The sequence below is a fragment of the Biomphalaria glabrata genome, chromosome 18 (genome assembly GCF_947242115.1).
Source record: "Biomphalaria glabrata chromosome 18, xgBioGlab47.1, whole genome shotgun sequence".
Lineage (NCBI taxonomy): Eukaryota > Metazoa > Mollusca > Gastropoda > Planorbidae > Biomphalaria > Biomphalaria glabrata.
Genome location: NC_074728.1, coordinates 9175721 through 9187649, shown reverse-complemented (window position 1 = coordinate 9187649; position 11929 = coordinate 9175721). Strand labels below are relative to the sequence as shown.

General features: G+C 37.7%; 1 protein-coding gene across 11 annotated transcripts in view; it reads right to left on the bottom strand.

The window, feature by feature from the left end:
* Positions 1-895: 895 nt before the first annotated feature.
* Positions 896-11929, bottom strand: part of LOC106069250 (uncharacterized) — a 33469-nt gene continuing 22435 nt past the window's right edge. For 10 of the 11 annotated variants that reach the window (XM_056016600.1, XM_056016603.1, XM_056016597.1 and 7 more), the window contains exon 2: positions 6228-11648. In XM_056016600.1, the coding sequence (XP_055872575.1) occupies positions 10571-11608 (1038 nt within the window). In that variant the 5' untranslated portion in view covers positions 11609-11648 and the 3' untranslated portion in view covers positions 6228-10570. Of the gene's footprint in view, positions 3281-6227; positions 11649-11929 lie in introns of those variants that run through there. The other variant, XM_056016594.1, reaches the window with a different exon arrangement.

The following is an 11929-nucleotide window of genomic DNA, read 5'->3' as shown; positions in this document are numbered from 1 at the left end:
CTGAACCCTGCTAGTTATCTGAACCCTCCTAGTTATCTGAACCCTCCTAGTTATCTGAACCCTCCAACGTGATAATGAGAACGCGTAAAAAATACATCTGTTATATTATAAAGAATAAAACATCGGTATAGCTACGTGAATATTGTTATAGCAAAGTGCATCTCCCCTTTGACCCTTAATAAAAAAAGAACCCACACTAAATAGGACATTAGGGACTTGTGCCAATACATGATGTCACATACCATATAAGCCATGATAACACACCCAATGCAATGTTAGAAATAAATAGCAGAGTGTTGAAAGTTTGGTAAATGCCTCAAATCTGCTGTTCTATGGTATGCCAGTTAACACGTGGGTGAAACAGAAATATCGCGCAGGAAAAGTTTTGGAAGATTTTGTTTTTCGAATTATCGGAACCGAAACAGGGCATGATTAATTTCAAAATACGAGGGGGGGGGGCGACAGTGCTGAATGGACCAACGCAAGCTTAAAGCTTAGGGTCCCAACTTTCTTCCACCCTACTCCACCCTTAAAGATTCCAGGGATATTGCCAAGCCTCTTGAAGAATGAACAAGGGAAGCACTGTCTGATGTAGTAACGTGGAGGAAGAAGGGAGGGGAGTAATAGATCAACTCGTTTTTGGCCTTAATCAAAAGTCTCAATCATTTTCTCTCTGTCTCTTAGGCACGTTTAAAAATTATGAGTTATTATGTTGATGATGGAGGTGTTGTGGCAGTGGCATAGCTAGGGATTTGGGGGGGGGGGCCCGTGGGTTTGTCATTTATAGGTGCCTCAGCTTTTTGACATTCGACATCATGACATGAGATACATAAGTCTTAACTCCAATTGGTACAGTATATCAGTAAAATAAAATAAAATCAAATCATTAAGACTCTTTTAATGAATAATACCGTTTGTTTATTGGCGAGTTAATACACAAGTGACAAATCTCAATTCATATCGCCTCAGGTCGTGCTTTCTGTTCAGCAAAGGCATCTATAACATTATCTAGATCAGTGCTATCTAGTACAATTTACTCCACGTTAATAGCAAGATTACATGTCAGTGGCGTATTATTTAATATTGAATGTAATAAAAATTTAGAGCATTCATTTGCCCCCCCCCCCTTTTCAAGTGGAGGCTCGGGGGTACTTTGGAATATGCACCCCCTGCCCCCCACCAGAAATAAGCCACTGTGTGTTGGCCGAGTGGTAAAGTATTTGGCTCCCAAACCGAAGAATCCCGGATTAGAATCCTGGTGAAGTCTGTGATTTTAATGTCGGGATGATAAGGACGCCATCCCCCCCCCAGCTCAAATGGGTACAAGACATTAGTTGGTGAAAAGTAAAGGCTGTTGGTCATTGTGCTAGCCACATGACACCCTCGTTAACCGTCGGCTACAGAAACAGGTGAACATTACATCATCTGCCTCATAAATCGCAAGGTCTGGAAGGGGGCACATTATGTCGATGATAAACGTACCCTGAAAGTCATCCTTCAATGTCAACTCGCGAAGTTAGTCCCCCACCTCCAATAAGTGGACTTGAAGCAGTGGACATGGATGGTGACTACTGGGAAGACATAGCCCTACAGTTCACAATGTTGATAGAGATGGTGCCAACAAGAGCAGTGGACATGAATGTTGACTACTGGGAAGACATAGCCCCACAGTTCACAATGTTGATAGAGATGGTGCCAACGAGAGCTGTGGACAGGGAACAAGCACAAGCATCAAGAAGAAAAGCAAACCAAACTAAGAAATAAAAAAGGACCGGTTCTTCAACCACAAAAGTAAAGGCCACAGTTTCCTGTGTTGTACGTGGAAAAAGGGCAAAAGGTTCAGTCATAAAAAGAACTCCACTTGAGCGGTCGTCTTTTCAAAGGGAGCATACTACTCCATAGCCATCTTTGAGTTGATAGAAAATGAGCTTGAGCTTATCTTCGATCACAAAGGAAAATCTATACAAGTCGATGGGAAGGTCTCTCCAAAATAGGGAGTCCTTCAACAACTGTAAGTAGGCCGACAATGTCATTAGAGTTTTAAACAGAATGGAGGCTCGGTGGCTGAGCGGTAAAGCGCTTGGCTTCCAAACGGGAGTACCGGTTTCGAATCCTGGTGAAGACAGAGATTTCGGATCTTTGCGCGCCTCTGAGTCCACATAGCTCCAATGGGTACCTGACATTAGTTGGGAAAAGTAAAGGCGGTTTGTCATTGTGCTGGCCACATAACACCCTCGTTGGCCACAGAAACAGATGACCTTTACATCATCTGCCCTATAGATTGCAAGGTCTGAAAAGAGAACTTTACTTTAAAAAAAAACATAATAAACAGAATGGAATCGCCAATCTCTTAGATTAAAAATCCTTAAAGAGCAATAACACATGCTTGCAGTTGTAACGAAAAAACAAAACATAGCCATGAAAAGTTATTACAGAGAAATATGTCAAAGTCATTATGGTAGACTCTTTGTGAAAAACTAAAGTTCAGATCTACAATACTAAACAGCCTCACGTTATAGACAAAGGAGGTAATTTTAAAGAAGATCAATCTTATTCAGTTATTTTTCTGGCTTCGGTGTAAATCGAACTCTGATTACTTCAAGGGCATTAAGCAGATTCAGGAGTATAAATGCCCATACAGGGCGAAAGAGGGGGTCTCGGTGGCCGAGTGGTTAAGCGCTTGACTTCTGAATCTGTGTCCTGTGTTTGAATCTCAGCGAAGAATGATTTTGAATTTCGGGATTTTTAGGGCGCCCCTGAGTCCAACTCTAATGGGTACCTGACTTTAGTTGGGGAAAGTAAAGGCGGTTGGACATTGTGCCGGCCACATGACACCCTGCTCATTAACTGCTGGCCAAATAAACAGATGACCTTAACAACATCTGCCCTACAGATTGCAAGGTTTAAAAGGAAAGAAAGGGCGAAGGAACCAAAAAAAATATTACATTGGGCATGTTTGTTGGAAAAAATTTCGAGCGAGAAAAAGGCTAAAAAGCTATATGATAAAAATAAACTAGATTATAGATAATACAAATCGTTCACAACCTACAATAATAAACATGTTTGTGTGTGTTTTCTAGATTACATACAGACATATTTTATATAAGATTTCGAACCAATGAACAGATTAATGGTCAACTATTCAAAAAAAAAAAAAAAAAAAGTCCGATAAGCTCATTTAGTCGTTTGACGGGCACGGTGATTCTTCCGTTGACTTATCCGGCCTGATCTTGGCATAATTCTGTCTCTTTCTGCATCCGGGTCTACCAGCTATTACAATCTGAGGTAGAAAACAAAGAAGAGATAAATAAATATATAGACTATTTTTAGAAAATAGATCTATTTATCTATATATAGCATGTTTAACAATACTAATAGAAAAGTTTTATTTTCAATTATCTATAATTAGCTTTTTATACGTTGCCAAAGTTGGTATGCCCGTTAGTACATATGGACATTAATTAGTAGCCTACTGGTCTTGTAATTTCGTCGTGTCTTTTCAGGGGACATAAGCAGTTTGTTTTTTATGAGGTTTAAAATATTATTATATCAGCAATCAATTGTTTTAAAATACGTATTTTGTTACTTTTTTTTTTAACCAACATTACTCGTATCCGTATTTATCCGTTTCTTTGGCACGCGGTGAACGAGGGTGTCATGATGCCAGCACAATCATCTGCCATATAGACCACAAGGTCTGAAAGAGGATCTTTACTTTATATGTAGAGCCAAGATATTTGACGGCACTACAGTCACCCTTCAATGTTCTGAACTTATATATATCAACACAGACCAATAAAATACACAGTTATAATCCATAAAACTACCAGGAAGTCGACGATAAGTCCGTTCTTTTTTTAAAGACTGACACCACATTTCTGCACATGTTCAATCAGGAGTCTCAGTCGCTATATCTCCCACTCTCCACCCCTTTTCTTAAAACAGAACACCATTTTCATAGAATTTCTAACATTCATATTAAGGAAGTATTTCTTTTTTTTTCTATACTTGTATAATTATATAATGTTCTATTACAGTGAGGCGCGTTGGCTGATCGGTAAAGCGCTTGACTTCCGAACAGCGGACCCGGGTTCGAATCCTGGTGAAGACTAGGATTTATAATGTTCGTTATCTTTGGGCACCCCTGAGTATACAGAACTCTATTGGGTACCTGACACTAATTAGGGAAAAGTAAAGTTGGTTGGTCGTTGTGCTGGCCACATGACACCCTCGTTAACAGTGGGCCACAGAAACACATCATCTGCCCTATAGATCACATGGTCTGAAAGGGGAACTTTACTTTTACAACAGTGACGCCCAAACTACGAACCTAGGACCTTGAGGCGGTGCTATCTGGCCTTCTAGCTTTCCTGTCCACAGACCCTTTAATAATTCTCTCTGAGAATTTCGTGCACGTTATTTCTCCCATTCTCGGATCAAGTTGAAATTCTGCACAATCATTTTTTTCCCCAAACAAAACACGATATAATCGAAAAATTGACCAACTATTTTATTAATTGGCCATAGATAATTAATTTTATTTTATACAGAGACAGCACCAATTATAGGATGTAAAGAAAACGTTGGTTCGAAGTTCGTCACCAAAATATTTTAAACTAACAATAGATAACTAAAAAACCTTCTATTTTCATGAACACTTGGCTGGCTCAATGGCTAGTGTGCCGGCTTGAGCTGTCGAGTTCGAATTCAAGTCGAACAAACTTTTTTTGTTTTTAAATTGCTTTTAAAAAGCCATCAAGGAAAACTACCAGCTACCCCCCACCCCTTATCCCCAATGGTCCACACTAGTGTCAGTGAGCAAACTTAAAGCATAAAATTGCGCTGAGCAAAGCAATCGGTAAAAATATTTTCAATTGCACAGATTTATTCTTGGAAGTCTAGATCTGTTACAAATTAATTACATAACTGAGACAAAATAATCGAAGCTTTGTAATTTAAAAAACCGGTAAATTTTTTTCTATTGTCATGTGGCCCGTGACGAATGTATTCAAATCTATATGACCCCCAAGAGTAAAAATCTCGAGTACCAATGTTCTAATGCTTTGAAGTAACGTTATAATAATAATAAAAAAAAGGTTTTCCCGTTCTGACCTTGCTGACGTCTGCTAGATATATAAGATAACAGCACCGCCTGACGCAGTAATGCGTTAGTCGTTAACCTAACAAACAGTTCAACAGTTTTCAGAACATATTGGGAATTCTTTTTCCTGCTATTACTAACTTTATTTACTATCATTGTTTATTATAAAATCGTATGTCATTTTATGCAAATTTATGAGAAAATTGAATTGGTTTGAATTAATTAAAAGGCAGCTAAGTCGCTGCGATAGTTTTTAATTTTTATCCAGATTTTCTTTTCCATACAGAACGGCATTGCTAAAAAGGCGCCAATAATAGAACAGAACAGTGACGTGGCTATTGGTCTCCACTGCCCACAGGTTGTGACGTTGCAGGTCAGTGTTCAGGCCTTCTATAACGCTTGGTCTCGCACAAGGTCCTGTGATCTACATAATTTGCCACATCCAGCGCTGTCTACAAGGGCCGGTTTAAGTTTACTTTTAGCCGTTTAAGAATGTTCTCCTTTTGGTCTAAAGTGTGTATTCGGCGGCCTCTGTAAGAGATTCTACTCTGGTCGTGTGGTTGGCGCTCACGATTGTCGTCCGATGGTCCGAGATTCAAATCCTGCCCCCGCCATCCCCCCACCCCCCGTCTTTCTGTGGAAGATTCGGGCTAGGGTGTAATTATCTTCAAATCTGAAGGACCAGCCGATACTAGTAAACAAACATCTCCATCATGTATATTGGTAAACCAACATCTTCAACTAGAAATATTGTATTTGTTGTTGTAGTGTCTGCACCCATTTCTTTGTTTAGCACTTTTGTTTTGCTTTGTTTTCTAAGATAATTGCCTTGACGTCATTAAATAATTGTGCTACGCTGTTTTTTTTAAGAAGATTATAGACTGTATGGATCTAGTACTGTTTGGTGATTATCAATCAATTATTCTAGATATTAAATCGATGACGAAAACACTCAAGCGTATCAGGAAATTAAATGTAAATAAATTTCCGGTTTGAAAAATGCGTAGCATACCATAAGCAAAGACGGGTAGCTCTGAATTAATAAAATGTTTAAAAAACATTTTGAAAAAAAAAAATTAAATCTTATACTAATAAATAACTAGTAACTAAAAAATAGAACGATATGTCTAATTATAAAATATATATTTATATATACTTATAATACATTTTAGAATATATACAAAAAAATAAAAAATATGCCCATGATGCGGTCATATAATACTGGGGCTATGTCCTGTTCGTTAGAAAAAATTCTTTAAAAAGTATAAAAAAAGCGATACGCATGCAGTTTTCACTAAAAAAAAAAAATAGCCATAAGGCTTTCATTTCAAACGAGACATAATATGCTCTTCTTATAAGAAAGTTTAAAAAACATCAACTTTTGCAAGCTTTCCAACGCTGTAGTGTGGAAACGTACAAGACGCACGGCACAACAGTGTGAGCTATTTGGGTTAAGAATTCACTGAACAGTAATACAAATAAAAAATAATGACATTTTTAATAGCATGTCTTGAAACATTGAATTTGTAAGTAAGTACCAAGTAGTCACAACATGAATGAATGTACGATACGACTGAGCAGACAATAAACTCCACAACATGAAATAGGACACGTAGAATAATTAACAGTTGCACTACTGAACTAGACTCTACCCAACTAACTGATATCAATCAACCTATTTACACTCTTATTAAGCCTGATTCGTAAAGCCTCAGGACGCACTGATCTTTCAGAGTTGGAAGCCAACAAAGATGTAATTACTTTCTTAGAATGCATTGGCTGTCTTCGATATAAACCTTGGGGGACCATGAATAAAAAGATACCAAACTGAATATAGTGGTGTCAAGTCGTTCAATTTCTTTGAATGATTTCCAGTTACACAATATACTCCAGCGGTTCCATTTCCTTGTATAAAAATTGAATAAAGCATAAACAAAGTGTTGTGTACTGTCGTTGACTTGTAGCACCAAACTGCTGGTAGACAACAAAACCGCTCTAGCGTATATATTCTTATAAAGCTCAAAATAACTTCCTTTGTGAACAAAATATACATAACTTTTACATAACTTTTACATAACTTTTACAACTTTTACATAACTTTTACATAACTTTTTCATAACTTTTACATAACTTTTTCATAACTTTTACATAACTTTTACATAACTTTTACTACAATATAGACAAATTCAACTTGAGATTAAATGGAATGTATGTAGTAGACTTTAGTAATAATATAAAAAAAGGTAAAATCTAAATCACTACAAAAACACGTCTTTTCAGTTTGGCATTCTGGAGCTCTGACGTACATAAGACAACTGACGACATTGCCGCTTGTCTTTCTTCATTCACAACCAATCGCTAACCTCTTCCTACAGTTACCATAGAAACACACGTATTAGATTAAAACCAATCCAGAAAAAAAAATGCAGAACACTTTTAATTCACATATCCAAAACCTAATTAAAGATACAATAAATACCGGTATATAATTAGAAATAACAAATATTTACTGATATAAAACGTGAAATACGTCTCAAATATTTATATCCTATTCCTTTAGAAGCCAAGAGTCAGCACGAAACTGGTCAACACTTTGAACAGTGATTGGGTTATATATGATTGCATTATACTTTAGGTTTCATTTTAAAGCTATTTCGATGCTTCGAGCATACCTTAAATGGCGGTTATGGGCGTCTTTTTGTCAAGTTCTACGCCTTATCATATTGGTGCCCGGGGGATGGGGGAAGTACGAAATCTCTAGATTGTTTCAACATTATAGCGTATCTCCAAGTTCATGTGTCATGACAAATATGGTCTTGTTAGTCTCATATTGTGGATCTTCAGATTTTTTTATTTTTTTTTACAGATTTTATTAAATAAGTTAGTCCAGACCAAATTAAATTTTACATTATAAAATTAAGAACAATTATAACGATCAAACCGAAGGCGCGGTGGCTGGGTAGTAATACGCCATTCTTCCGAACCGGACATCTCGGATTCCAATGCTGGTGAAGAGTGGGGTTTTTATTTCAGGATGTATAGGGCGCCTCTTAGTCCATCCAGCTTAATGGATACCTGACATTAGTTGGGGTAAAGTAAAAGTGGTTGGTCGTTATGTTGGCCACAGGACACCCCCGTTAACCTTGGGCAACAGAAACAGATGAAACATCATCTGACCGATGGACCTTATCTCTCTTTAAGTTAGAAAATAAGGTGAACGTGATTGTAGCAAATGAGGCAGGCCAGGCCTTAGATATTTGGAGGCCCAAGGCGGAAAGGATCTGAGGGCCGCAAAGGAAATAGAAAAAATATATAAAAAATCAGCGAAAAAAAAAAGCACATCTATTTAATACCTAGTATACTCCAACAATACCATTAGACACAAGTCAAGCTATTTCTTATCTAAAAAAAATTGTTATGACTCCTATGCGAGGCCCCCTCGTTAATCGGAGGCCCTAGGCGGCCTGCCTAGTTTGCCTATGCCCAGAATGAGGCCTCACAGTAACTTTGCTTGATGTACCGATACACAGAGTTTAAACGACTTCTGCTACTTCTAACAATCTAAAAGCATAGTACACGCTTCCGTGGGCGTGGTGCCCGAATTGCAAAGCGCTTGGATTACCGACTCGAACTAAGTTGCTAAAGGCAGCACGGAAACCTTCACCAAGATACACCCCCACCCCTTTTCTCGGATGTCCACCTACAGGATTGGACCACGAGCACTCTAGATTTTTAGTACGAAAGACGCCCAAAAGAATATTTACATAAAAAAATAGAGAAAAGATATAATCTAGCTAGAGGTAAAAGAACAATTTTATTATACACTTCCGCAAACCTATTTTTAGTGCCACGGGGAAACAAAAAACAAAACAGTTTTCCCATTAAACAGAAAAGGCAACATCCAAGTTGTTGTTTTTTTAAATTGCTAATCCAAATTTGTTTTCCTGATTAGGAAGTGACGTGACGGATAGCGGATGAATAGCGTGATGAATCTGGTTAGTACTATTTCGAAATGAGGCATATTCTTGTTCCTGTTTCTGCTTGTCATTAGTTTTGATGCGTTTAGTTACTGATTGTATTCGCACACCTAATTTGTGTACTATGATACATAATTAGTCACCGAAAATGATCTTTACTTAGGCCTAATACTCAGCGATTTTTTGGTTAATAATAAAAAGCTCGTCAAATCAACTATTGAAAAAAATATGCTATTGAAAAATCGTATGCGAATCTCATGAATTAAACATAATACAACATCCTAAAATACCGGGTATGTATTTAGAAAGAGAAAAATTACATGCGAACTAGATTTATGGCAAGCAGCAAAGATTGTATCAAAATCTTGAGACTTCAACATTTATCTTTACTGACTAACTTTATTAGAAATTGTCAGAGTACATTGCCATAATAATAAATAGTTTTAATTTTTGAGGAATGTTATGATCTAAACCCAAAAAGGTAGTTTATAGACAGCATACGAGGTTACTTGGGTCACGATTCTGACTGGGTGGTCATAATTATATATGTATATATATATATATATATATAATTCTTCCCTCGTGGTTCGATGATGACCACTTTTATCATCCAGGGGGGCTGAGGGCTTTTGTGCTTCCTTATGTGGCTGGCGAGACCTATGTGAGGGGGAATGGGAAATGACTAATTAACGTGGACATGATTCCCAGGTAGTGAAATAAGAAAGTTCTATTGACGAACGTTCTGGTCACTCCTTTGTTCTTTCATGATCTATTAGCTGGGTTGAGCTCTCATGATCTATTAGCTGGGTTGAGCTCACATGATCTATTAGCTGGGTTGAGCTCTCATGATCTATTAGCTGGGTTGAGCTCACATGATCTATTAGCTGGGTTGAGCTCACATGATCTATTAGCTGGGTTGAGCTCTCATGATCTATTAGCTGGGTTGAGCTCACATGATCTATTAGCTGGGTTGAGCTCTCATGATCTATTAGCTGGGTTGAGCTCACATGATCTATTAGCTGGGTTGAGCTCACATGATCTATTAGCTGGGTTGAGCTCACATGATCTATTAGCTGGTTGAGCTCTCACGCAGTGAAGCTTTTCTGAATAAGATCCGAACAAATTTCTACACAAAAATAAACAAAAAAAATGGGGCGGGGTAACAACACCTGTGTTTATATTTTTATTGTCTGTTGAGAACAAAACTTGATATCAAATAAATGGTGATTTTATAAGACTGAACAGAAGAAAAAAAAAAAAAGAAAATTTGATAAAAATAGATTTGGAATAGAATTTTTCGGAACAATTAATTTATACAAAATATCTTTTTAAATATCAAAACATAATCATTCACAGATATAAACAAACAATTTCAAGTTTTCTAAAAGTCACACCTAAATGTATGCATGCTTCTTCTCTTTCTGTTTGTATAGGCCTATAACATTTTTTAAAAAGTTTTTTCAATAAATTACCTTGATAAGAAGTGAACAGTTCAACTCAAATAGGTATCAATGGTAGCAAGGATGGCCCTGTTGCAAAGCGTGCAAGTAAAAATCGGGCCCGCACAAACTCTACAAGTGATAAAATGGCCGCACGGCAAGAAAGTGATGTCTCTGGCGTTTTTCTTGCAGAGGACACATTGCTTGTACGTTTCCAAGATCTTGTTTTCATGCTGCACCGCCCACAGGCATTCCTTGACGTGCCTCGCATCGACCGCATGAGACCTGTCCTCCTGCTGCTCGCCTTCTCTCTCTTTGAAAACCGGCCGGAGGCTGTCTTCGGACGCTGTTGCACCGAGCAGCGATTCGTCCTGTTTGACCCCAAAGTTCAATGTCGATTCCAAAGGAAAAGGTCTCGACGCTGGTAGGCTGACGTTGTCCGTCACGTCTTCGGCGACGATCGCTGTAGCCAATGAGACATTCACGTTTATATCCTGCTGATCGTTTTGGGTTAAGGCGCCAACACTGCCGGACGCACTAGTCCTTTGGCTGGATAACGTGCCGTCTGCTTGGCTACTCGACGTTTCGGCGCTGATAAAGTTCAACATGGTGTGAGCTGCTGGAGTCGCCGGGGCCTCACTCGGAGACGGCAGCGCTATGCTGTCAACATGGTCATCAAGAGAGGGCTCTGGTAAGTCCAGTTCACTTTCAGGGAATTGCCGGTGCAAATAGCTCCAAAACGTTTCACTCACATTGCCAGAAACGTCCGAATACTCTTGATACAGGTTGGTAGCATTAACCTTGACATTACGTTCCACCAATGAATTTGCACAATCAATAATCACTAGCACATGTGTTTTTTCAGTTTCTTGAATCGACTTTATGGCAATACGATGACTCACATATATCCTTATATAGGACCGATGTTTCACAAGTATGGTTAATCTGCCTAGGAGTGATGACTCAAAGTTATTCATTTCAATACCTCCAATATTGTCATTAATTAAGTCTTCTTTTAGAACGAAGGATTTCCCTTTGGACTTTCCTACACGTGCGACAATCGTATACAATAGTGGTTCCGATGTAGTCATAGCGTGAGAGCCGTTTTGTCTAGCCTTCTTGGAAATTGGGCTGCAAAATAGAATAAAAAATACAAATTTAGACAAGTTTTGTACACGAGAAAGTAAAAATTAAATTGTTTGTTAAAAAAAAAAAAAAACATAATATGAAAGTGCAACCAGACAACATATGAAACTGTTAAACAGAAATAAAAAAAAAAGTTTAAAATTGCTGCAATACATTAATAGGAAGAAATGTAAAGCAAAATATAAAGTACAAAAAAACAAAACAAAATAAACCAAAAAAAAAAAAATTAGAAAAATTAACAAGAAATAATATTACAAATTATAATA